Source organism: Podarcis gaigeae (assembly GCF_964106915.1).
Source record: "Podarcis gaigeae genome assembly, chromosome: 4".
In the NCBI taxonomy this organism is placed as follows: domain Eukaryota; kingdom Metazoa; phylum Chordata; class Lepidosauria; order Squamata; family Lacertidae; genus Podarcis; species Podarcis gaigeae.
The window spans coordinates 78,814,139-78,841,880 of record NC_139677.1 but is presented as its reverse complement, the minus strand read 5'-3'; the positions used below and the strand labels follow the sequence as shown (position 1 = coordinate 78,841,880).

Below are 27,742 nucleotides of genomic sequence, written 5' to 3'. Positions count from 1 at the left end.
AAAGCACATGAATTTATCTTCACACCATCTATCAGCTGTAACTCAGTGGCTAGAACACATGCTCTGCATGCAGGAAGTTGCAGGTTCAATTCCTGGTATCTTGAGTTAAAGCTGGAAAAGAGCCTTGCCTGAAATTCTGGCGAGAGCTGCTGCTAGAATAGAAAATGCTGAACTAGATGGACCAATGGGTCTGACGAGGCTGAGGAAAGAATAGAGCAAAATTGTCACTGCACAGAACAGATGAGTCACCATTCTTATTAGTCTCTGAAGCAGCTGGGAAACCTCAGCAGGATGCTATTCAGAAGAAAGATTATCTTCACTGCCGTCATCCGTTACACCTGAGCGGTGGCAGCAAAACAATGCTAGAGGCCATTCTGTAATGCTTGTTCCAAATTGCGGGAAAGTTATCAGTATTTTAATCATAGGCTATATTTTAGGTGCATTCTGTTGTAAGCAAATCATCCTTCTCCTCTGTTTTCCTGATTAAAGCTTTGTCCTGTTCTGATCCCAAGGAGGAACCCATGTGAGAAAGAAAGGTTGGTTGTTGCAGCAGCACCAAGGAGAATTTGTTGGGAGCAGCTTGCTCCTGTGAGGGCTGGAGGTAAACTGAGGCCTTTAAACTTCTGCCTGCAGTCAACCTGTTCTGTGCTTTGCCCCTTCATTGCACATGCTATAGAATCATACACTTGTACTAGAGCAGGGGTAGGACCTTCTGGCCTGCCAAGCCTCCCCATTTGGCCACTGAGGTCATTTTGTGGAAACCATGCTCACCCACCTGACATGATACATTGCTTATTCACCTTGCAGTGGAAGAGCAACAATTAACTGCTGTTAAATTACACATATCTGGAACCACCCCTAGAAGTGAAGGACAATGAGGAAGAGATCCCACAACAAGCTGCAGACTTCACCAGGTTTTTCATTACATTATTAATATGTCATGCACCAAACAGGTGGTGCAGACATTTCCTTATATGCAAATCTACTAGAGTCAATCAGGCTTGCTTGTTCCTAAGCGTGATTAGGAAGAGGAGCGTTACTTTTAATATAATCTGTATCAAAATAATACTTTGCACTTTACTAAAATTCCTATTGGGAGAAAGGAAGAACAAATGACTAAAAGACCCAGGAATAAGAAATCAGAGCTTCAGTTTCGGAAGATGCTTGACTCCTGCAGTCTTTTTAATTGGTCCTTTCTTTGGATCCAATATTCGTTGATTTCTTGGAATATTGCACTTTCCTCTGAAACATAAAGAAGGACAAACAGAATTCAGAAAGCACAATTAAACTTGCTCATGTAGCTGCAGAAACTGAAATTGTTTGGCAATCCTTACTACTACTAGTAGACACTGCTGTCACTGCTATTATAAAAAATATGGTTGCCTAGATTTTGAAGAGTAAGTAGGCTGCCAAGCTTAAAAAATAGGGTTAATAAATACGTATACCAAATCGGATGTTCTTGGAGACTAATAAGAACATTTTAACAATAATTATTCCCAGTCCATGGTTTCGGAATGATACAGTTTATATGATAATCAATAGGATGCTGAACATTTGAACAAAACCCAGAAATGATTCAAGCTGGGAATAACTGGTATCAATTATTTCTTTGTAAGAGACAGAAATTGTTTTCTGTGTGTCCAACTAAGAGTTCTCTGCAGGAACTATCCTTCCTAGAATCAGTGTTCAGTTCTGTGCCCTTACATATACAATTAAGGAAGCTGGCTAGACATATTCTATTATCTTCCCAGGAAATATGCTGCCAACATAAACATAAAGATGGACCCATCAGCATTATGCATTACTTTCCACTGAAAAGCACTACTCTGAATTTGGGTGTTCACAGTTTACATTGTAGAGATAGGCACCCACCTGACAGAATCTGGGTCAGATTTGTAGGGAGAAAGAGAAATGATTGACCTTACATTTAATTCTGTCATTCAGCACAGCACAAGAGACCCAGAGTTCTCCATACATTTCAGATAACTTGGGAAGGGTCGCCATTCCAAAAGCAAAAGACTGACCCCACCCCATGCCCTCTGTCATACAACAGAGAAATTGCAGTCTTCTCAGTCTAGCTTTTCTTCACACAAAAACCCCATAAGGTAAGATGAGGGGTCATATGTGCTACTCTAAGCTCCTTGGGGAAAGACACAAGTGTAATAATAAAATTAATTCAGACAGTTGTGGGGGTCTCATTCTTACCTCCATGCCATACTTTGGAGTAAGACAGAAGGAGTAAGAGAAAGAAAGACTCTTGCTGTCTGTCTTTCTCTAAAGTTGGTAGAAAGGCAATGAATATAGGTTATCTCAGGGGTCCTCAACTTTTCAGAGTCAGTGGGCGATGGTCACAAACTAGTTGCTGTGGGGGGGGGCATAACACAAAATGGCTGCTGCAGGAAAGAGGCTGAGCCAGTGCAAACAAAAATGAAGCAGGAAGAGCAAAGTCTCTCATGCACTGTAGATTTTTGAGCGGATATTTAACTGAGACCTTTCATGGGTGCCACAGGAAATACAGGCAGACTGCAGTGGTAACTCCTACGTTATCATGATAAAAAATGGCCGCAAGAGTTATGCCCTTGTGGGTTTTCCATCACATGGTATGCTTTTTAAATCGATGAACTAGCACAGTTTGATTCCCGTTTTAGTTGATATATCAGATTAAACTAAAAGCCATCTTACATGGGAATTTTAAACTCTTTTCCTAAAGCTGACTCACTTTTGGCTGACACTGACACAATAGAAAAATGTGGTTTGAGTAGATTGGAGATAAAAGTTTGGTGTCGGGGTTGTTAAAGAACAATGAAAAGATGGATTCCTCCCACCCAATCCCCTTTTCATTATTGGGATTCTAATCTGTGTTAGCGACCACAAATAGAAAAGCAAGAGGTGGCATTTATTCCGAATGAACTGTGTGGGAGACAGATTGTATAAGCTCCTCTTTAAAAGTGAATCATTCAGGAAATCTTCCTCCTACAGTCAGGAAGCTGACTCTGATTGGCCTGTGCATGGTGCTCATAAGCATCATCAAGGTCTATATGTTATATGGAACTTTCCTTATCACTTAAAATACCCCTTACTGTTCTAACAGCAGATTCAGAACTTTGCCTGAAGAGTGCTATCACTTCCTAAAACACTTCAAATAACTGTCTTCCACATCCTGAGGAAGTTTTCAGGTCAGTCCCTGGGGTGCAGATATTTTTTAAAAAAAATGTTCACATGTACTATACCACCACACATGCCTGGTGCCCCACCACGTGTTGTCTCAAAAAAGAGAGATTCTACATGGATCTAATTATGTGAATTTGTCCATGAAAGCAAAGGACTGGAAAACTAACAGAATTATGGCAGCTGCCATTAAATTCACACAGAAAGAGAAATTAAACATGCTTTATGTGAGATTGTTACCCAGTTACTTAATTACTGCAGAGCTAAAAAAAAACCCCACTAATAAACGTGAATGATTAATAGAGTTGTAAGGTAGGTCAGAATCTAAAGAACCATGCAATGAGTCCAGCTAGCCTAAATGAGCTTTTGAGTTGTGCTTTTTGAACAGTGGGACTATGGCCACTTCTCTAGAACAGGCATGTCCAACTGGCTGATCGCAATCTACTGGTCAATCACTCAACATCTTTGGGTCTTCCTCCCCCCCAAAAGCTCAACAACTTTGGTCAATTCAATGGGTAGATCACTGCCAGTTTTTTTAAATAATAATAATAATAATAATAATAATAATAATAATAATAATAATAATTTTTTATTTATACCCCGCCCTCCCCAGCCAAGGCCGGGCTCAGAGCGGCTTACAAGCAATAATAAAAACAAGATGAATGATTACAAACTTAAAAACAAAAATAAAACACAACAATTAAAATAATGGAACATTAAAATATTAAAATGTAGCCTCATCGCAGGAGGAGAAGGAAAAGAAGGGGGGAAAAGAGAGAGAGAGGGGGGGGGAGGGAGGGAATCAAACTGGCTCCAAGCCAAAGGCCAGGCGGAACAACTCTGTCTTACAGGCCCTGCGGAAAGAAATCAGATCCTGCAGGGCCCTGGTCTCATGAGGCAGAGCGTTCCACCAGGCCGGAGCCAGAGTTGAAAAGGCCCTGGCTCTGGTGGAAGCCAATCTAACTTCCTTAGGGCCCGGGACCACTAGGGTGTTGTTATTTATGGACCTTGAGGCTCTCCGTGGGGCATACCAGGAGAGGCGGTCCCGGAGGTACGAGGGTCCTAGGCCGTGAAGGGCTTTAAAGGTCAAAAGCAGCACCTTAAATCTGACCCTGTACTCCACCGGGAGCCAGTGCAGCTTGAAAAGCACTGGGTGAATATGCTCCCATGGCAGAGACCCCGTGAGGAGCCTCGCTGCAGCATTCTGTACCCGCTGGAGTTTCTGAGACAGCTTCAAGGGCAGCCCCACGTAGAGCGAATTACAGTAGTCAAGCCTGGAGATGACCGTCGCATGGATCACTGTGGCCAAGTCAGGGCGGGAAAGGTAAGGGACCAACTGCTTGATGCGGCGAAGGTGGAAAAATGTCGCCTTGGCTGTTGCTGTAACCTGCGCCTCCATGGAAAGGGAGGCGTCAAGGATTACACCCAAACTCTTAACGGAAGGCAATGGCACTAATTGGGCCCCCGCAAGAGAAGGGAGTTGGTCCCTCATCCCCATGCCATCCCGACCTAGCCATAGGACCTCTGTCTTCGAAGGATTTAGTTTCAATCGGCTCCCACGAAACCATCCAGCCACAGCTTCCAAGCATCTGGTCAATGTGTTTGGGGCCGAGTCGGTGTGGCCATCCATCAGCAGATAGAGCTGAGTGTCATCAGCATATTGGTGACAGCCCAGCCCAAAGCTCCGGATAATCTGGGCAAGGGGGCGCATAAAGATGTTAAAAAGCATCGGGGAGAGAATTGCGCCCTGCGGCACTCCACACACCAAGGAGTGGCGCGACGACATTTCCCTCCCTAGTGCCACCCTCTCTCCCCGACCAGAGATAAAAGAGCACAACCAGTTACGGGCTATGCTCTGTATCCCCACGTCTGCGAGGCGGTGGTCCAGAAGATCATGATCGACCATGTCAAAGGCTGCTGACAAATCTAAAAGGATCAGCAGTCCTGACCCGCCTCGATCCAGTTGTCTACGGAGATCGTCTGTTAAGGCAACCAGAGCCGTCTCCGTCCCAAAACCAGGACGGAAACCGGACTTTTAGTGGGAGTATGGGAGTAGACTGCAGTCTCTTGGGAGTTGTACATGCCTGTTCTAGAACCAAGAAAAATTTCACAAGGAATATGTGGTTTGGACTGCTGATTTCCTGTTTCAAGAAAAAAGCCCCAATTCTGTATTAAGTATTATTAATTTCATTTCTACACTGTTTTATATTTTTCTAGAAAATGTCTGTTTACATTAAATTAAGACATCAAACAAAACCATCCAGAATAAAAAATTACTGAAGAAAGGCAAATATAAAGTATACATTCAAAGCAACATAATTACCAGAAAACTAAAATATCTTAAAGATTTCAAAATAAAACATTACAAAGGAGGTAAACTACCGAACATTTAACACAGCAAAGTTAACCGAAACAAAATTGCCTTCAACATATTAAAAGAAAATGTTACTAAAGGCAGTCAAATATAAAACACAACACAATTAACAAGAAAATAAAATATTATCATAAGCATAGAACCTATCTGCTGTTGTTGGTGCCAATCCTGCCAATGGTGGTTCATGGCAGGCGGCAGCTATGGAAGCTCAGGCTGGATGACATGGGTCTGCACTAAGAGACAGCACTAAGTAACTCTTGGGACACTGGCAACAGATATAACTCAGAGTATTTCCTTGTATGAAGGTGTCCAGCATTGAGATTATGTTAGTTGTACTCAGCAGTGCCATATATAGGAGGGGAGTGGCAACAGCACCAGTGAAGCTGCCGCCATCAAGCCAAAGCTCTCTTGACTTTGCCCGCCTTGCCCCACACCATCCCTGTCTTGGTGTGTGGCAGCACAGTTGTGGGGAGTGCACAATGGCTGCTCCACCCTGCTCACACACCACTGCTGCTTGTACTGATAGGATCAGAGACCATGTTCAAGATGGTTTTCCAGACAATGAATTGTTCATCAAAGCCCAGGGGTGACCAAGTAGTGTCTGGCTGATGTTTTCGACTCCCATCAGCCCCAGCGTGCATGGCCAATGGCCAGGGATGCTGGAAGCAGTAGTCTACAAGATCTGAAAGGCACCATGTTGGCCACCACTGATCTAAGTTATTAAGGGATGAAATATTGATTTTCACTGAATAATCAGAAGATGTCACCTGCACTAATCCCTTCCTATTATTGTTTTATGCAACTGATATATTTAATTAAAAAGACAAGGCAGTTAATAAGCCCTTAATCTGTGGACTGCCAAACTACAAAGATTATAAAAATGAGACAGCAGGATCTGGTTTTCATAATGGGATACTTTATTCTAGGTTCTATAGTCAATTGTTACTGCAACAATTATTTGTTCTAAATTCAGACTTGGCACACAAGCCCCACACAGCAGAACAGTTTTATATCCTCAGTCCCCTCAAAATGGCTTGGCTCTCTCTGTTCATTATGAACATTTAATAACATGGAAAGCTTTTTGCGGCACCTGTATAATTAAAAGACTGAGTTTGACTTTTACAAATCTACCTGAAGCAATTAGGCTATGGCATAATGCCATGTTAAAATTATCACTGTTATTATATAAACGAGAACTGCACCATCTATAAAATATTAACGATCAAGTAGAAATTGTTGCTCAGATTTTTCAGCTGGGTGAAACTGGACAGGAAGAGGTTGGGATAAGTAGGATAACTGACCGTTTCCCTTAATATTTAAAATAAAAATATGTGCTAGAATCCAAAGAGTTGTACAACCAAACCAGCAAGCCCAAGAAGACTTCTGGCTTTTGTTTTCACTTACATTTCATAAACAAGGAGTAGAAAACACTCAACCCTCCAGGTATTGCTGAACATCGTCCATCATCCCTGGTCATGCTTGCTAGGAGTGATGGGAGTTGTAGTTCAGCACTCCTGTCATAAACATTAAGGGCTCATCCACACTCCTGCTTGTTCCAAGCCTAGAAAACATGCATCCAAGCAGATTTCCCCTTGCCCTGCTCCTTTCCCAGGAAAAAAACTGCACTTCAGTGCTAAATCAGGGCAAACGTCAGTCCAGAGACAACCCAAAATACCATTTGCTCCGACTGAGCACTAAAATGCAGTTTTCCCCAGGGAAAAGCAGAGGAAGTGTGGATAAGCCGTAAGTGATGTGTTACATTTTTACACTGGAATAAGCCAGCCGTCACCAACCTGGCTTCAGCACATGGTTAACAAAGAGAGAGCTTTACCACAAGCCCTGGTTCAGAGGGCATACTAAACCTTGGCTTAGTTCAGTGTGGCATATGAATAAATAAAAAAGACTGAGGAAGAGCAAAGTGGCTGCAAGCTCGACACCAGGAATCAGCACGTTCACACGGTTTTGGTAAGCTATAATTTGGCTTTCCACATGATGCAAACGAGGACAATGTTGTGTTAATAAAAAAACATAGGCTGTCCCAAGTTCCTTAAAAACACAGGCTGGGTTAAAAATATATATATTATTTACCGCATAAGCTGGTCTTCCCTCTTCATTTCTACTGCATCCATTTTCTGCCTCTCTGAGGGTTTCAGTGATCCTGAAATCTGCAGACGTAAATACGTGTTCATTCCTGAGTTTACATGCAAGCTGGAAATGTTACAGACATATTTGGCAGAGATCTGTTAACACATAGTTGTGTGCATGTTGCATGCTATGTTCAGTTTTTTATGACACCTGGTTAAGACAAAATACCATCATTATTTGGTACAGTAAAAATGAGTACATAAGGACATAACCACATCTTCCTAGAAACCATAATTTCAATCCTGGTTTGCAGGGCAAGCACAAACACAAGCCTTTTTTTGTCAGTTCTGATAACACAGCAAACTACTGCTTGCTTCAAACCAGAACAGGAGTGAGGGAATTTCCAGTATGGTGTACAGTGGTACCTTGGGTTATGTACTTAATTCGTTCTGGAGGTTTGTTCTTAACCTGAAGCACCACTTTAGCTAATGGGGCCTCCTGCTGCTGCCGCGCCGTTGGAGCATCATTTCTGTTCTCATCCTGAAGCAAAGTTCTTAACCTGAGGTAATATTTCTGGGTTAGCGGAGTCTGTAACCTGAAGCGTATGTAACCCGAGGTACCACTGTAGTGGTTAGAGTGGTCTGGAGACAAGACTTTTGTGGAACGGTTGAGGAAGTTGGGTATGTTTAGCCTGGAAAAGAGGAGATTGAGAGGGTAGTCATCTTCAAATATCTAAAGGCCTGTTACATGGAAGATGGAGTAGGCTTGTTTTCTCCTGCTCTGCAGAGATCTCTGTAGCACAGTTGGTTTGCCAATGACCCGGTGCTGGAAACCAGCTCTCCATATAGCAAGCCCATGGGATCCTGCCATCTTCCATTCTGTGGACATGACCAAGGAAGTCCACAGAATGGAAGTTGACAGGATCCCATGGACATCATTGAGACAGGAGTACAAACACGCCCAGAATATGGGCTTGAGAGAGCACATCTTTGTTTGAGACTCTGTCTATGATGTGATACCCAAAATCTTCCTGACAAAGCGCATGTGGAGGCATTGAGGTGTCGCTCCTGGTGGCTGCAGTTGCCCATGACTCACTTCCATAAAGCAACCGTGCCCAACATTGCTTTATGGTACTGGACGTTAGCACCACATACTCCCATAGCCTTTTGGAGAGGTGAGCCATTGTGATAGCTGCCTTGTCAGTACGCTTGTCCAGATCAGCATCAATGTGATAAATAGAATATATAAGATAAAGAGGGAGCATGCAAGTCCAGGGCTCCTCAGTTGGAAAGGCCATTCTCAACGCTGGGTATTATGTCTGAAGTAGCCCTGAGACAGTGCATGCAGAAAACGTAAGAAAGTGCTATATAAATACTATTGTTTATCAAACAATGAATGAAATCAGCTGCTTGAAACTTCAGTCTTATGCATATGCTTATAATGCCAATAACAACTGACAGCTCCTGCTAGTGGACTGCTGGCCAATGGCACAGGATTGTTTCATTGACAAATCTATTACAATCTGAATCTTAAGAGACTTGTGCACAAGTGTGCTTTTATTGGTGATCCCAAATAAAGACTACTATTTAAAATCATAACATGATTTTAGACATTATGGTGTTGGAAAGGGGAGGATATGCTTGTGTTAAAACATCTGCTTTCTAGTTTACATGCTTTTTTAGTAATTGTATTGTATAATTTCGAAGCTGTTATTTATCAATGAAATCTACAAACTCTATTTGGATCTCAGAGGCTACAGCAAATACTACTAGAGCTGTATACGTTGCTCCTTCCATCTAAAACATGGAAAAATTCAAAGGGAAATCTTACTGACTTTCAAAAGGACATAGGGGATGCCTGACTTTTTCTGGATTGCAGCAACAGTTTCCAAAGATGGTTAACCTAAGTTTTGCTGAATAGGGAGCTAGGTGCCCATGAGTGAACACATACCTCCTATTTGTTCCCTTCCTTCCTTTCTCTCCATTCTCCTTAAACGGTGTATGTGTTATAAAACAAAAATGCATCATTATTAGCTAGCCAAACAAGGCAAAGTTGTTCTTCAGCAATGGCACCTCATTCCAGAAGACACAGATAATTACAGAGAGTGAACCATTTGCCTACTGCTTAAATACATGAAAACATGGCTAATTGCAGCCTTCCCTTTTCTCTGCACCGATACACAATGAACTGAGCGACAGTTGTTTGTTTGTAGCAGAGGCAAAGCATCATGCCAAGCTACTACTTTGAATACTATTTAAGGAATAATTTTCTTCAAACAATATAAGGAGACTCTTTTCCAAACTATATATACATCATCATCATCATCATCAGGCTTGCTGACTTCATGTCAGGGAATATTGCTAAGGTACTTCCCAAGCTACAGTAACTTCCAAAAATTTATGATTTATCCATTGCTCCTGAAAGACAAGGAACTCTGGGTGCACCTCCAAAATGCTTACAGTAATTCAAGGCTACTAAGAGAGCTGGAATTTGTCGTATATAATCCAAGTCACTCTTGATTACTAAAGGAGTCTAAAAAATGTGATACTTTGCACCTAAAAGTCAAAATGCAGCACATCAATCCATGTGGCATGCTGAACCAAATATTGGGTTATGGGGCTACCAAAGCCTCCTCAAATGGGTTGGGGAAAGATGACACTTCCAATAGCAGTCGCAATATGAATCTAGGATTGCAGAATACAGGCTTCATTTTTGTGTGCGCACACTATGAATGTATATATGTAATATGTGCCATATGTGAGAGAAACAAGAGTATGCTCCATTCTGAGTCACAGGCATGTTCACATATAATTGGGTGTTCACAGGCATGTTCACATATAATTGGAAAGATTTTGTTTAAAAAGCAGTCTATATATAATAATTTAAATAAATAGATAAATGTTAAATCTATTTAGCAGCCTGAACATGGGAAGGCACACCAACAGGGCTGGCCAAGGGAAATGTATTTGAAGGCAGCTTGATGCCGAAGCAGGGTGCTCATGTAAATGCTTGAACTACAACAGTTTCCTTCTGAAAAGTTCATTAAAATAATACTGAAGCTCATCAGGTTGCCTGTGATGTCCATTTCCAGCCCCAATTCAAAGTGCTGTTTTTGATCCTGAATGAGCCACATTATATAAAGGACCATCTTCTCCAATATGAATTTGCCTGCCAATTAAAATCATCATCGAGTGGGGAAGGGCTGTGTAGAGCATCTGCTTTGCATGCAGAAGGCCCCAGGCCTAATCCAAAGCATCTGCAGGTAGGTCTGCCTGAAGTTCTGGATAACCACTGCCAGATGGAATAATGGTCTAACTTGGTACAGTATATGACAGCTTCCCACTTTCATGTCTCCACAGATCCTTTTCCTACTTGTGGTTTTGGAAGCTAACATATTGGCAAGAGAGCCTTTTCTGGTAGCACCCAAACTATGAAACTCCTTCACTAGACATCCTCACTTGGTACCTCCATAGCTATATTTGAGGCATCAGGAGAAGACCATCCTGTCCTCCTGGGTTCTTGTGGTATTTCAGATATATTACTGCTTTCAAGTGCTGTTCTTATAATGCTGACTTTTGCAGTTTTATGTTTTGCAGTTGTTTTATTATGCCACTGAGTCTGAATCCAACCTATAATACAATGGCTGAACTTGAAACCAATTGAAATGAATGGGACAAATCAGGCTGCAGTCTGAACTCCACTCACCTGAGACTAAGCCCCAATGAATACAACAGGACTGACCTGTGAGTAGACATAGTTAGGATTGTTAGTCTGCTATGTTTTTGTATGGATTTGTTTTGTAAGCTACTTTGAGGAAAATTAAGGCAGCATAACAGACATATTATTTTAACAGAGTAACATATTCAGTAACTTTTTTTTAGACAGGAGACTGGCAGGCCCCCAGGTAATTTTAGTTGTCAGGCTTAGCAGACAGGAAAAAAATGTATTTAAAAATGGGATACTTGATCATCTTTCCTCCTTCCAAACAGTCAAGTCTTTGGAATATTTTGTAAAGGACTGGAAGTCTTTGCATTTCAAAGTTTAATTAAACTCAAGTAATGAGCCAACAAAAGCCACTGGTTACTCAAAGGCAAAGATCTAGTCAGGACTGATGTAGAAAAGGAAAATATGTAACTGAAGATCTTCCACCTTATGATGATATCAAAGTGGTACAAAGGCTTATCTTTAATAGAATTGCAGCTGGGGGAGAAAGAAGTAATATGTAGAGAACCTGTCTGCCAGCAGTAAAACTTAATGCAGTACAGAAATGAGGCTGCTGCTGGTGGAACAAAGAAGTCAATTGGCTGTCAAGGGTGGAAGCACAGATTCAACCATTTAATTTGACATGGGCAAAAAAATGGCAAGAGTGATTAACATCCCTTTCTAGCATTCCAGCTGAGTCAGACTTAGCTTTGCTGAGTTTTCTGGCTTGGAGGCAAATCAGCTTAAAATAGAGAAGAAAAGTCCAGTGGGAAAAGAGTAATGATCAGCTTAGGATAAAATGTTTTCTCATCAGGCTACAGAGATTTTTGGACTTACTTGTGAAATCACGGCTAAGTATGCACGACGTTCATCATTAGCTTTATGGTAAGCCTAAATTCCAAAAAAACAGATAAGTAGTTACAACAGAAGAACAGACAAAAGATTAAAGAAAAGCATAGCTCAGGATTTATTTATATATTCATTCTCGTATTCTTTTCATCAGTGTTGTAAACAACAACATATTGGACAACAAATAAAAACTTCTAAAGTATTTGTGGTGCTGGTTATGGCAAAATACAAACCTTTGCTTCTTGTTCCAATCGAAGCTCATAATCTTTCAGTTGGTTCTGCAGACTTTTCTTCTCTTCTCCCAGTTGTTTAAGAAATTGATTTAAAGAATCCTGCCATTAGGTACAAAATAAAATAGAATGAAAATCAACAGATTTAGACATAGTTTCTTGTTATTTCACTAACTGAAAAAAGAAGATGACAATTTCTACTATCCTGAATTTATGGATGTGCACTTTTAATGCTTAGCAATTGCGGTCACTGTTCTTCCTGCTGTTTATTAGTTTCCTGCTGACTTGCTCAAAAAGATGAAGACAAGAAAAAACAGGCCATATGTTGCTATCAGTTCTGCACTGTAAAGTTTCAATGTCTTAATGAGATGCTTGCAGCTCACTTTGATTCTTGTCCTGCCCCAACTGAGCAAATTGTGTTTTCTGTAACTCCAGTTTAGGTAAATGCCGTGGGTAGGAAAGATCATGGTTCAGTTGCACAGACCTACTTTGCTTTACAAGCTTCTTGCTGATTTGGCAGCATCGTTTTCAGTACCATTTACATAATTCTGTGTCAGTTCTCCCCCCTTCAAAAGTCTTAGGCGCTGGTCCAGTTCAGACACAATGGGAAACTATGGCTTCCTGCTACTTGAACAAGTTGTAAGAAGCCTTCTGCTTATGCATTTCCTCTTCCTCTCTTGTCCACCGGAGGAGAAGAGTGGAAACCTTCACTTGATTTTAAAACAACCACGGTTCCCTGCGATGTCCAACGTGATGGAATTACAGTTAGTTTAAACTATAGTTTGAAAACAAGGCAGGCTCCAAAACCTGCAAGTTCAGACATCATCAGAACCTTACTGGGCTTAAAACTGGAAGAAAAAAACTTTTGAGCTCCACTTTGCAGTCATGAAAGAGGAGAGGAAAGTGTATGTGAACCAGAAGCTTGCCCCAGCTTATTCACACTGTAGAAAACCATGGATTGCCATTACATGTCCAGGTAGGGTTGGGAAAGACTGCTTTCTAAAACCCTGGAGAGCTCCTGCCACTCAGTGCCAACCAAGGTGGTGAATCTCTGGCCCATGGTTCTAATTAGGCCCATCAGCCTTCTCCATTTGACCTGCAAACCATTTCAGTCAAGCCTATGCAAAGGCAGCTTGTGCCTGAAAAATCTTACGTAAAGCACTATGAAAGATACTGCTCTGAAAGTTCTTCACAAGAAAGCCTCCTGTGTAACCTCCAATCTCAACATTTTAAAATGAAGAGGAAGATGTTTGTGTGTCATAAAGGTCCAGATTATAAAGCAATATGGCCACTCCATTATCACCATGGAAACAGGTAGGAATCAGCTTATGCAAAATGCATCCCGACAATGCTCTCCTATACAGATCTCTTAGAAGGAAGCTCCATTACGTTCAGTGGGACTTACTTTATGTAAATGTGTTTAGGACTGCACTCTTACTAGCCAAAGAGTAAGGCCCATTGTACAAAGTGGGACTTACTTCTGAGTAAGCATGCATCAGATTACACTGAAAATTTTTCACTGTGATGGGACTACTGCAAGAAGCTCATTGCAGAAAGTCTTGCAAGTCCAAGGAGTCAGGTACTGTATAGGTTATATGGGGGGGGGGGAGAGAAGGTAAACAGCATATTTGGAGCTATTTGGATATGATCATTAAAAAATACATCACACTAGTTCCACAACAGAGCTGTCCATTTTTAGCTTGCTGAGAGAAGTATTCTTTTTATGTTAAAAAAAACCCAGAGAGCAGTTTACAGAGAAGTGAACAAAAGTGGCATGTTATTAAAAAAATGCTGACATATTACAATAAATCCCCTGCTGGTTTTGAAGTCAAAAACTGACACCAGAGCCACAGACTGCAAGACGAATTCTCCCATAGCTGGGTAGCTGACTGTTAACTTTAATCTTCTCTAGAGGAAGTAACACACAGCATGGAAAGATGAAAAACTACTTTTTCTTCTTGAATAAACACCAAAGTCATGCATGCATCTTTCATTTATGGATGATTTTCTCTCGAATGAAGAACCTCCACCATTGATATACTAGAGCTTAGAAAACCAGTAGATCTGAATGGTAGATCTGAATGGCAGTGGATTTAAGTCAAACTAATTGGATCTATGCAGAAAAAGGATAACTAACATTTAGGAACTCCTGTTCTCATATCAACTTGCCTGTCTGCTTTGGTCATCTGATGACCCTCCACATCGGGTCCCCATCAGTAGTCCAGAGAAAGGAAGGGCCTTTTATGCTGTGACAGCCTGCCTGTACAATCTTCTTCCCCTCCAAGCTCATTTGGCTCCTACTCTGGTAACTTCAGACACCAGGCAAAGTCTATCTTCTGTTCCCAGGCCTTTCACTCAGTAGTTTTGAGTATTGTAAGAGAGTTTGTGAAGTTGCTTGTTGTTATTTTAGGTTTTTAAAAATTGTTTCTTTTTTGTAATATAAACCAACAGTTGATCACTGTCATGGAGAGAATGTTGGTCAGTTCATATGTGTGTTTGTTCCATGTCAGTTTTGCGTGTGTTCAATCATTAGTTTGTTCTGTCTCATTTCCTGTGGATTTTTTTAATGCATGAAATCTCTCCTAAAGTATGCAAAAATGTATGTTTTTCTATACATTTTTCCTTAAAATATGTAATTTATGCATTTCTGTACACATTTCCATGTAAAATATGCAATTTTGCACCAAAACTGTATCACTAAATACACAGAAGTGTATTGTCAACAAAATCTGATTGTCAACCCATGCTCCACACAGCATATAAATCTGGGAACTGTGAAATAGGTTACAGTTTAAAACGTAGGCTGAATGAAATTTCCTTCTATTCTTGATTCTGAGTGTGTGTGTGGGGGGGGGATTCCTAAAACAAATGTGTTTTCTCCACAAAGCAAAGGGGGAAAAGAAATATTTGTAGCGCAGGCAGAATGACAACATGTCAGGAGCTATAAGCCTCATCTGTCATACAACTCTCCTGGGTTTTGAGAAGGCGAACTGTGAACTAAACAAATATTCACCAGTGAGTATCCCAATTTTGCTTCAGAGATAAGAAACAATCACTAAAACAGCTGATGAGTAAACCAAAGAACAAATAATATTATTTTGTCATCCAAAATGTTGCCAATGTAACTGCCATTTGAAGTAGCCTACTCCTTTGTTGATGAATTGGTAAAGATATGAAAGAAGATCACATTCTGCAATGAGATACTCTTTTTGCATTGGAGAAACATCAAGATGCACCAGTAAAATGGAGCCTTTTTACTTAATGTATTTAACGCTTTCCTCCTATTGCAAATATCAGGCATGGATGGGGAGGTGATTCTGATTGGGAGGTGGGCCTCTTTTTTCATCTCCTCAAACATCAGTCATGGTTTGAGTTCGGCTTCCCTGCACCCAACTATTTATTCTGTAATAATCAGCTACCCAAGTGCAAGCAACTTTGTGACAGACATCATGGCTAATTTGCTCCTGAGAGAAAGAGCGAGCTATAGGAGCTTTAAGCTAAAGCTTTCTAGGGGTACAAAACTCCCTTCTTTGCCCAGCAGATGTAGGACTGTTGAATTTGCTGCTGGTAAATGGGTTAGGCTGTGTGTCTCCGCCTTTGTTCACCTTGTATATTTATAAATAAACTCAAATTATTACAGAAATGCCTTAAGTCTCCACTGAGCTCTTTCTCCAAAGGACACCAAACTGGAGTAATGGCTGCCCTTGGAATGCCTTGGTACTCAGGGAAGTGGGGAATACGTAACTGTACAATCACATGTATGCTGACTTCCAAGTGAGTCCCACCATGTTCAATAGAACTTACTCCCAGATAGAGACAGAGAAGGATGGAGGAGAGAGAAATGTGCAAGCCTACCTAATTTGCACTTCCCCAAACAATTTGCAAACCAAAATGCAGCAAGCTATCCTTCAAAATTTGTACTTCTCCAAATTTTGCAATGCTGTTCTCCAACAACAAAAAATACATAGGAAAAAGTGTATAAAGGAGAAAGTATACACAAAAATGCATATATTGATGAAAACAATGTACAAAAGTGCTTCAGATGAGGGGAAATTGCTCACAAAATATGCATATTACATGGCATGTGTACAAAACTTCATGCAGGTTTTTTAAAAAAAAAATCACAAAGTGATATGGAAAGGGTGAACTGAAGTTAAGATTTGGAAAAAGGAACACTGAGAGAAACTGAAATTGAAAGATTTATCAATTCATCCTAGGTAAGTGTGCAAAAGATTACAAACTAAAAGGCTGTGGAGCATCATAATTTGGTGGGCTGCTCCCTTGATTTCATATCTTATTTTTGGCATTTTGCAAAGTCTCAGGTTTCAGGAGACAATCGCCTCATCAGATTCTTGTTTCTCCACTTCTGCAGTATTGCTGGTTTAAGCATCATTCAACTGTTTATGTGGCTGCAGGCAGCCTCTGGTTTTTTAAAGCCACTAACATACACAGTAATCACATTCTGGATAATATAGCATATTGCACAATTAGCAATGCAAGCAGCATTTCTAATTAATTAGTCCCTAGTATTCAAAATGCATTTTAAGCCCCTTCTCAAAGGACTGCAAATTTGTTTCCCCCAAAATTTGGCATATCAACTGCTGAGCTAGTGACATTTATTTTAATCTCAATTCCCTTTTACTTTCTCCATTGGGTAGAGGCCCAGATGTGATGTATTTGTTTGACACATTGTGGAAATGACAACCACTGTGAAGCCCCTGTAAGCTAGTCAACCTGCCATTTGAAACCGAATGCAAATATCCCATCTGAAAGAGCACAACATTCCCTCCTTCAAAAGCCAATAGGTGGTCTCTATCAGCTGGCTTAATGACATATTTTAACATTATAAGCCACAACTGTGAAGCTCATGGATGGCAGCACTTAGATTTGCAACCAATTAGTGAAAATAAATTAAGACTAGAGAGGCTGCATTTTAATTAATTTATTTATTTTGCTACTGTAACAAAAATCCCATTGCACCTATATGGAATTATTTATACTGTACGCATGATGGTGCTTGTGGTAAAACTGACAACATGGCTACTCTTCAATTAAACATAAACCACACAAATACAATGGGCACAACACAGCCAATGCTAGAGCAATTTTAAGCCTCCTGTAATCACTGAAACCAATGGGACTGCAAGGTGGCTATCATTACCTGAATTGTGATCAATATGTAAAATATCTCACTAACCTATGTCAGGAGCTAAAAGACTCTGAAACTAGGGACCTAAAAGCCTGGACCATATTTAAATATGAAGTGCCCCCTGGTGGCTAATTTTAAATTTTACAATTCCTGAAGAAATGTGCATGCACACGAAAGCTCATACCAAGAACTAACTTAGTTGGTCTTTAAGGTGCTACTGGAAGGAATTTTTTTTGTTTTGACTATGGCAGACCAACACGGCTACCTATCTGTAATTTAAATTTTACAATCAGGTTTATTGAATAAACCTATACAGTGGAACCTCGTGTTACATGCCAACCCAAACGCTGCGGGTTATGAGCACCACTAACCCGGAAGTAGATGCCACTTGTTGCGAACTTTGCCCCAGGATGCGAGCGGAAATCACACGCCGGCAGTGCAGCAGCAGCGGGAGGCGCCATTAGTGAAAGCACGCCTCATAGAATCATAGAGTTGGAAGAGACCACAAGGGCCATCGAGTCCAACCCCCTGCCAAGCAGGAAACACCATCAGAGCACTCCTGACATATGGTTGTCAAGCCTCTGCTTAAAGACCTCCAAAGAAGGAGACTCCACCACACTCCTTGGCAGCAAATTCCACTGTTGAACAGCTCTTACTGTCAGGAAGTTCTTCCTAATGTTTAGGTGGAATCTTCTTTCTTGTAGTTTGGATCCATTGCTCCGTGTCCGCTTCTCTGGAGCAGCAGAAAACAACCTTTCTCCCTCCTCTATGTGACATCCTTTTATATATTTGAACATGGCTATCATATCACCCCTTAACCTCCTCTTCTCCAGGCTAAACATGCCCAGCTCCCTTAGCCGTTCCTCATAAGGCATCGTTTCCAGGCCTTTCACAATTTTGGTTGCCCTCCTCCGGACACGTTCCAGTTTGTCAGTGTCCTTCTTGAACTGTGGTGCCCAGAACTGGACACAGTACTCCAGGTGAGGTCTGACCAGAGCAGAATACAGTGGCACTATTACTTCCCTTGATCTAGATGCTATACTCCTATTGATGCAGCCCAGAATTGCATTGGCTTTTTTAGCTGCCGCGTCACACTGTTGGCTCATGTCAAGTTTGTGGTCAACCAAGACTCCTAGATCTTTTTCACATGTACTGCTCTCAAGCCAGGTGTCACCCATCTTGTATTTGTGCCTCTCATTTTTTTTTTTTGCCCAAGTGCAATACTTTACATTTCTCCCTGTTAAAATTCATCTTGTTTGTTTTGACCCAGTTCTCTAATCTGTCAAGGTCGTTTTGAAGTGTGATCCTGTCCTCTGGGGTGTTAGCCACCCCTCCCAGTTTGGTGTCATCTGCAAATTTGATCAGGATGCCCTTGAGTCCATCATCCAAGTCGTTGATAAAGATGTTGAATAAGACCGGGCCCAAGACAGAACCCTGTGGCACCCCACTAGTCACTCTTCTCCAGGATGAAGAGGAACTTCTCATGTTATGAGAAGTTTTGGATTACAAACAGACCTCCGGAACGGATTAAGTTCGTAACCGGAGGTACCATTGTATTACTTCAGCCATTCTTAACTAGTTGTTTTTCCTAGGATATACCCCAGAACACACTAGGAAGGCCTGCTTCACTATGCAACTGATGCAATTGCCAGTGGGAGCATCATGCCCTTAAGACTTCAATTCAGAGTTTTATCATGGGAAAATCAGTGCCAAGTTGAGGGGGCACAAAATTGAGAAGATCCATAATTGAGAAGATCCATTTGTGGGCGCTAAATCTTGGCCTTGCACATAGCTCCATAGTACAAAAGATTGCCAAAGTCCATCCCTGGTCTCACCCAGTAAAAATACATTCCCAAAATGTCATGTGATGTCTGCTGTGATGCTGTGAGGAAATTATTCTCAATTTCAAAATAAGTTGTAGTGCCAATACTCGCATGAATCTGAAAAGAAGGATGCTTTTCCTGGCAAGTGGGAGTTTTCCTGTAAGTCAACTTGCTCATAAAAAAATGGCATCCATATCAGCAAACTGGAATATTTCCTTACAAGTAAATTGGCATGCTCTTGTGATCTCTTATTTGCCCTTTTCTGCACAAATATGCCCACATTTACTCAGGTGCAATTCCTGCTGAATTCAGTGGAGCCTACTCCCAGGTAAATTAAGTTAGGAGTGCAGTCTTAGTGCCCCTCTACTACTCTCTGCATATACATATGACACACATGCAAAGACTAGAAATACCACAGCCCTATGCTTTGACTTGCTGGCATCATTATCCACAGCCATCCTCCTTCATCTTGAGAATATAAGATCCCTGTTGGATGAGGCCAGTGGCCCATTTAGTCCAGCATTCTGATCTCACAGAGACCAACCAGGTGGGAAACTTGCTAACAATACCCGAGCACAAACATAGAAACTTGAATTCAGAATCACTACTGTCTCTGAATCTTGAAACCCAAGTTCTGTAGCTTCCCATAGGAAAACTGGTATGGATGCAGGGTTACAGAATGAATGGTATCCACTATAAGTTACATCATGTATCCCAGCTTCCTCAATTGTTCCCAACAGAAATGTTGCTAAGACGGTATCATAACTACATGTATCATACTTATGAAAGTCCTGCAATTTTCACCAGTATATTTGCCTATCAGGATCTGTCTATTAGGTTGCTGTCGTGCAGGTATTGTCACCATGGCAGAAGCAGAGGAAGGCCACCTCTGCTAAAAAAAAAATTCTGAAGAAAATTTTTGTTCATTCCCTGAAATCTCTTTTGATGAAAGGATGCTGGCTTCCTAATTTTACAGAAAGCAAAATTCACATTGCATGATGCTTCCAGTGAATTGCATTTTGATTGCTTCATAATTGTTGCCAGTATAAAATAAAGCACATGGGGCACTAATGAATGTGCCAATGAAACAGAGCTGACAGCAGGGATGCCGCTGAGCTGCCACTTGATTTTAGGGAGCAGTTTCAATATCTACCTTGAAATGTAAAGACACAGATTCTCCTTGTACGTTACACCTTTCAGTTCTATCCTGCTGCATCTAATCATGTGCATTGGTTCTACTCCACCACCATTTTGGGAAAGAAACCAAGCTCAAAAGATATACTTAGAAATACCATTATACATAGATAACAATGGACTGTAAAAGGCACAGAGAGAAAAACAACTCTCAGAAAGATGTCTCTTTGACAGAGCAAACAGAGTGACCTTTAGCAGAAATTGCACACTGAAAATCCAATTTGCTCCTGCATTTGTCATCCAACCATTTTCATTACCATTAAAAATTCTACTTTGATTTCAGTATGCCTGTCCCCATGATACCTAAAAACCTATTTTTTTATTATTACCTTATTACTTTAACTCAAGCATATTAACCTTTGCAGGCTAAACAAAGCTATAGGGGAAAGCCAAGTTCTGGTAGAATAGCCTATTCTAATTTGGTTCTCCTGTTATAAATGATGGTCGCTGGCTTCAGTTTGATTAGGAAAGGGGTCAACTAATAATAAGTTATCTTAGAGAAATCTCAGGAAAAATTGCTTCTCCCTTAAGAGTTCTAAATTAACTAATAATGTTGCCATACTATCTTAAATTGGCGTAAAATGTCATCTATTCTAAGTCGAAGATCTGCAGCTGACAAGGAGCAAAGCAATCACTGTCCAAAAGATTTGGCAATGGGATGTTTAAGGCTCCAGGGACCAAACCCAGTGACACTCCCAAGCCTAAGAAGTGGTACCATCTGAGAGTTTATCTAACCAAGCTCTGAACACCTTTTCTAACCTTGCCCAAGTCAGAAGCAGAGGATTTTGGGAATCCAAAGGGTTCATAATTACAATTTATTCTGTTTTTATTTTGTTTGTTATTGGTATGAAAATTGGGAAATTCGTGGAAGGGAATTTTGGTCAATCTTAGAAAAAAATGTTTTAAGAATGAGAATTGATGTATAAGTATTGATGTTTAAGTTTGGATAAGGTAAAACTGGATTTTAAAATGAATTAAATTAAATGAAAATAAGGTTAGCAAAAATAAATTGAGGAAATGGATGAAGGAGAAAAAGTAAAATAATAATATGTTAAGATAAATTATTAAGTTAAAGTTGAGAAATAAGTAATAAGGATTTGCTGAGCTAATAATTTGAATTGGAATACAAGAAGGGGAGGTGTGAGGAGGTCTGAGAAATAAGTTAAAAGAAAATAAGCAATTGAAATTTTATGTGTTTTTAATTGTTTTTAAGTTTTGTATTTCTGTATGTTTGTTATTTTTTGTTTATTTTTGTTTTTGTTTTATTATAGAAAATGCTAATAAATATTCATTAAAAAACCAACAACAGAGGATTTTCTAAATGGTTCTGCCAGGTCTCCATTTAGCCTTGGACTTCAGTAAAAGCATTTGAAACAAAAGCAAGCAAACAAACAAAAGACAATGCCATATTTTTCGCCCTATAGGACGCACTTTTTGCCCTCCAAAAATGAAGGGGAAATGTGTGTGCGTCCTATGGGGCGAATGCGCACTGACCCCTCTCGCTCTCCAGGCTTCAGGAAGCTAACCCCCCAGCCCGGCAAGCTCTGGGAGCGATGGCGAGGTTGTGTGCAACCTCGCCATCGCTCTCGGACCCGTTCTGGGAGCTGGGGTCGGGGGAAGCTCGGGCTTCCCCCGCGCCCAGTCCCGCAAGCTCCAAGAGCGATGGTGAAGCTGCGCGCAACTTCGCCATTGCTCTCGGACCCGTTCTGGGGGCTGAGGTCGGGGGAAGCTCCGGCTTCCCCCGCCCCCAGGCCCGCAAGCTCCGAGAGTGATGGCGAAGTTGCCTGCATGCCGAGTCTGGGTGGCTTCATGGTTCGCGCAGCTCTCCGCAAGCCGTGGGGCCGGCGCTGGGCTCCCACGGCTTGCGGAGAGCTGCTTGTTCTGGGGCTGGGGTCCAGGGAAGCTCGGGCTTCCCCCACCCCAGCCCCGCGCCTGGGGGGGAAAAATAAATTCCCCCCCCCAAAAAAACTAGGTGCGCCTTATGGGCCGGTGCATCCTATGGGGCGAAAAATATGGTACTTCATCCCACAACTCCAGTATTAAATGCAAATATTGTAAACTTTGAAACATTTTTTCTCATATTATTTTAAAGTATTACAAAAATACAGACAGGTCATTTGAGGAGTTTCCCTGGCTTCTCTAATCTCTAATTTAGGGTTAGGGGTGAACAGTTCCTGATTGCATATGTGTCAGGAGTCCAAGTTTAATGCATGTTCATAGCTTTTTGCAGTCATTGTATCACTGAAGTTTATTCCAGATTGTCATGGGTGGAGAAACTGACTACTCTGGATACTAGAATTCAGTGGATTCTTAATGAGACTGCACCCCCCCCCCCCGCATCACATTAGCAGTTAGGGTTAGCTTCTCACCAAGGAAGCCCAGGCAGCTGCTACCACCAAGAGCACTTGTAAACAGCTTCAATTGGCATGCTAGCTGTGACCTGCTCTAGAGAGTCCAGATCATGCAACTTCCAGTCTAGACTGCTCTGATTTGCTTTACACAGGGCTACCTTTGAAGATGGTTCAGAAATTACAGCTGGTACAGAATGCAGCCATGTATTAGTTGAGACAAGGAGATTAGATCATGTTTTGCTGATACTCCATCTGCTGCACTAGTTGCCAGTGTGTTTCCAAGCCGTATTCAAGGTGCTGATGATGACCTTTAAAGCCAAATAGTTTGGGACCAGGTTATCTTAGGGACAGCATGCACCCACATCAGTCTAACTGCACCTTAAGATCTGACCTTTTAACATGCTCACCAGCAAAATCTATCAGGATGGTGAACACAAGAAACATGACTTTCTCTGCAGCATCCCTGCCCTCTGAAATTCAATTCTAGAGGAAGTTAGGGAGACTCCTTCTTTGATTTTGTTAAAATAACGTTTAGAAACTAAGGTGAGACGCCAGATGTTAGTTGGAAATTAGGCCATTTGTCCAGTGCTGGTTTTCGTTGTCAAATTTTATTGATAAGGGTATTGGGAATTTGTGAAACAATTATTCTAAAAACAGTATAGAAGTCTCTTAAACAAATAGGCCAGCAGGATATCCCCACCACCCAGCAATGCATGAAGAAGTCCTAAGAAACAGGGTTTATTCTCAGCATTTGCCAATGCATTATAAAGCCAATTTGTACACAGATCAGTGATCACATATGACAGTCTCACCATAGGCTGGGTGCCGACCCATGCAGTCTTTTCCTACAGCCATCATGGGAACAGTCCAAAAGAGGCTGGTGTGGTTAAAAAGCACAACAATTCAATGGTAAAAGCCAGCAATTATTTAAGCCAAACCACTCTTCGATGAAATGCTACAAGGCAGAATGAGAGGGGAGTAGATGTGTCTCAAGATTATCAATCTATAATATAAAACATACATTTCCTTATATAGTAGAATATAGTAAAACTACTAGACATTTGTTCAGTTAAAATGCCACCATACTTACCACATGCATTTGATCAAAGGAGCGAACAGATGCCAATCTGTCTACAAATAAGAAAAAAAATGCAATAAGCCTTCTGATTAACAATATGCAAGCACAGAGAATGTTTGTGAGTAATAGCTGTCAATGCCAAACAAAAAATCTTAAGCCATACCTGTTGGGCTTTCATGAACTTGCTCCATTTTTCCCTGGAGAAGGCCAATTTGCCTTTCTAACTGTCTGTTCAATTCTATTTGGGTTTCATATCTGGTTTTCCATTCATTGTCTTAAAGGAAAAATAAAATGCAATTCAGTATGATTCATTTAAGGTTAACAATGGTTTGTTTTAAACTCTGAGAAATTTGCTAAAATATTCATCTGCAGCACAAACTGACAAGGCTACCAAAATCCATAACATGCTAGAACAACATCTCATAGGTTCTTAGTCCACAGGGCAGCAAAATGCAGAAGGAATGAAGCACCTGATAGGGGGAAATACTTCTTTCCCTGCTAAAAACTGAGCAGGTTGACTGTTCATTGGCAGAGGATGCTTAATGGTTTTGGTACCAGAGCAAGTGAGCTGTTGTCCCCACACATTGGAAACCTGAATCCAATTTCATTCTTACAGATGGCTGGCAGATTCCATTTGCGGGGGAAGATGGGCCAGCTGATGTCTCTTTCTGGTAGCTAATTGTTAAGACAGGGGTTGGCAACATGGGGCCTCCAGATGTTGCTTGACTACAACTCCCATCAGCTCTGACCATGGACCATTAAGATATTTCCTAATAGAGATTTCTTGAGTGTTTGCAATGGGAAAATCATCAGAGCTTGTGTGTGTGTGTGCGTGAGTGAGAACAGCACCACTTGTGAGCTTCTTTGGAACATGCAGGTAAGAGGCAGAATTAGGGAGTGTATGTGTGAACATGTGCTAAGTATTGGGCCTGAAGCACCTTGTCATGCAGGGGCTTTCTAGAGAACTGATGTGTATTGGTGTATCTGCTGTCTTGGAACCGCTGTCTCTGCCCCCACTTTTGCTGAATATTCATAAAAGAAATATTACAAAAATGCTGCAAGACTCCTGTGCTTTTTCCTCCAAAAGAACCCCAAACCCACTTACTGCTGTTCCTGCAGCTTCTTGCTACTCATGGAAGTGAGAAAAATGCAACAGTATGCTTTGATCAGCATGCACAGCTGGCACTTAAAAGGCAATTTAATATCAATGCCTGAAGCTCTTGTTGTGTTTACTTTGTAATTAGATGTACAACATCATGGGCTTTTTATTACATTTGCAGAAGGCTAGAATTTAGTCTCTTACCTTCATCCTCAACACTGTTAAGTCTTTTCTCCAATTCTGCTACTGTATTTTTCATTTCGAATACTGAGAGTTCTAACACTTCTCTGTAATGTAGAAATAACAAATAGTTACATAATTTAGAACCTTCTAATAGACAAGGGGAAGGGAATGTTTTTCAGCCCAAGGGATGCACACAATGGTGGATGGGCTCAGAAGCAAAAGTGGATGGACAACAGGTGTGACTGTTATCTTTGTACAAAAGGCTACATTCCACACACAAGAACCAGAGGTTTCTACATCACTCACCCACACCCACACCTTCACTCCCAATCCAGGCAAGGAAGACATTATCATGGTTCTAGGACACATTCCAGCCAGGAGCAGCAGCACTAAAGGAGGATGCAAAGCAGACCTCATAAGGGCTGCGGCTTGGTGAAAGGGGTCATGGCTTGGGGAGAGTCCAAAGGCCAGATACAGAGGGTTGCATTTGGCTGACAGGCCAGACGTGTACAGAATGCAACATACCGTATTTTTCGCTCTATAGGACGCACTTTCCCCCCTCCAAAACAGCTGCCTGCAGCCCAAAGCCCAGGCAGCGAGGCGCTGTGCACCCCGGGCTCTGGGCAGCTCTCCGTAAGCCTGTGGAGCCTGGCGCGAGTTCCCGCTGGGCTCCCAAGGCTTGCGGATAGCAGCCTGCTGTCCCCGAAGCCAAAACAGCGAGACGGGGTGCTGCACAGCCCTCCGTCTCGCTGTTCCAGCTTTGGGATGGCTGTGCAAAGCCTCCGCAGGGAGGCAGGGTGAAGGCACCCCGCCGCCCTGCGGAGGCTACAAAGGATGTCCCCGAAGCCTCAAGCCTTTGGATCTTTGAGGCTGGCGGGGGGGGGGGGGGAGCACTGCTGGGGGGGGGCAGCGGCAAGGCCTGCTCTTGAACGCACCTTGAATGCACCTATTCTCCCCTTCCTATGGTCCGGTGCATCCAATAGAGCTGAAAATATGGTATATGATAACTGGGGGGTTTTACACTGAGGAACACATCCTCATAAGGTACCATTCAAAACTCCTGTGACTGCGTTTTGAACTAGTTGCAGTTTCCCGACCATATTCAAGGTCAGCCCAGTCTAGTGTGTGTTGCAGTATTCTAGATGCATGATTCTGGTGGGGTGGTATTACAGTGGTGCCTTGCAAGATGAAAAGAATCCGTTCCGAGAGTCTCTTCGTCTTGCGGTTTTTTCGTCTTGCGAAGCAAGCCCATTAGCGGCTTAGCGCTATTAGCGGCTTAGCGGGCTTAGCGGATCAGCTGATAAGCGGCTAAGCGCCTTGGGAAAAAGGGGGGGGAGGGAAAAAACCCCGCAGGAACTCGCAGGACATTTTCGTCTTGCGAAGCAAGCCCATAGGAAATTCATTTTGCGAAGCACCTCCAAAACGGAAAACCCTTTCGTCTAGCAGGTTTTCCGTCTTGCGAGGCATTTGTCTTGCGGGGCACCACTGTATATTTCTGCAAGCACATGGAGCTGGCTCTCTCGTATCCTTTCCTTCATTCCAATCCCACTCCCAGTGTCTCCACACCTTGGAACCTTACTTAACTAGAATGCAGCCTGTATTTAACATTTATAACCCACCCTTCCATAACAATGCTTTAGCATGGGTTATAACATATCAAAAATAACCCCAAAGGCACCTGAGTGTTGTGATGTACAGTGTACTTTGGTTTCACAGAAGACATAGGATAACAATGGCATCTGGCATACTGAATTCACCCAAAAACAGTTAGTGATAGCAACATGAAAAAATGATGTCACTGGTGAGATTTGCCGAGCTGTATAATTGGCCAAGCATGCTACGCAATCCGTTTGGAAGTGTTGGATTCAAGACTCCTCTTTGGTAAACCCAACAGGTCCTTCAGGGAGGCAGAAGCCATTATTCCCCTCCCTCTCCGTCTCCCTCTCCGTCTTCCTACTGTTCTACCTTGAAGGGCTGTTGTTAGTAAGGCCCATGAATACAAACGAAGCCCTTCGACACTCCAGCTAAAATATCATTATTAATACGGGGCGCAGAAGGGGACACCGTGTGTAAGAGCACATGTAGAAAAGTAGTTTCTTCAAGCAGTCAAACAATTATTAGTTATTATTATTATTATTATTAGGGCGGACTCTGGCGCTCCTGCCAATCAGAAACGAGGCGCGGCGTAATAATGCGCCCCTTTTGCGCGGGGCTCTGCGCAGCGCTGCTGGGCGGAGGAGACTCACTTCATCTGCTTCTCCTGCCCCAGATCCAGCACGAGCCCCTCGAAGTCCGGCAGCTCGCCGCCTTCTCCCATGGCGCCTCCCTTCCTTCCCTCAGCCGCACTGCGTCTCCGTCGCCTGGGAGCGAGAAGACAGCGGGTGGGGCTGGGGCGGGGGCGGAGAAAGGAACGCTGGGGCGAACACGTGACAGCAACGGTCGCCCGCGTGCCTTATT

At 42.1% G+C, this 27,742-nt stretch overlaps 1 protein-coding gene across 3 annotated transcripts; it reads right to left on the bottom strand.

Annotated features, from left to right (window-relative positions):
* Positions 1 to 1,001: 1,001 nt before the first annotated feature.
* LOC310843747 (coiled-coil domain-containing protein 169-like) lies at positions 1,002 to 27,742 on the bottom strand. Of its 3 annotated transcripts, none has more exons than XR_014563647.1 (9): positions 27,532 to 27,741; positions 25,307 to 25,389; positions 24,167 to 24,277; positions 24,016 to 24,056; positions 12,412 to 12,510; positions 12,167 to 12,220; positions 7,631 to 7,707; positions 5,686 to 5,775; positions 1,002 to 1,242 (listed from the first exon to the last, which is right to left on the bottom strand). XR_014563647.1 is itself a non-coding variant. In XM_083737459.1 (9 exons), the coding sequence occupies exons 1-8, from the start codon at positions 27,600 to 27,602 to the stop codon at positions 5,725 to 5,727; spliced, it is 582 nt and encodes a 193-aa protein (XP_083593585.1). In that variant the 5' UTR covers positions 27,603 to 27,742; the 3' UTR covers positions 1,002 to 1,242; positions 5,686 to 5,724. The 3 variants fall into 3 exon arrangements, 2 of the variants coding, with proteins under 2 accessions (XP_083593585.1, XP_083593584.1); XM_083737459.1 differs by having other exon boundaries at positions 5,686 to 5,770; positions 27,532 to 27,742; XM_083737458.1 differs by lacking the exon at positions 5,686 to 5,775 and having other exon boundaries at positions 27,532 to 27,740.

Coding starts and splice junctions, on each gene's coding strand:
- LOC310843747 (XM_083737458.1), bottom strand. CDS start 27,602: ATGGGAGAAGGCGGCGAGCTGCCGGACTTCGAGGGGCTCGTGCTGGAT. Junction 12,221..12,411: donor GATTGGAACAAGAAGCAAAG/GTTTGTATTTTG, acceptor TTTGGAATTTAG/GCTTACCATAAAGCTAATGA. Junction 1,243..7,630: donor AGGGAAGACCAGCTTATGCG/GTAAATAATATA, acceptor TTTATGTTTCAG/AGGAAAGTGCAATATTCCAA.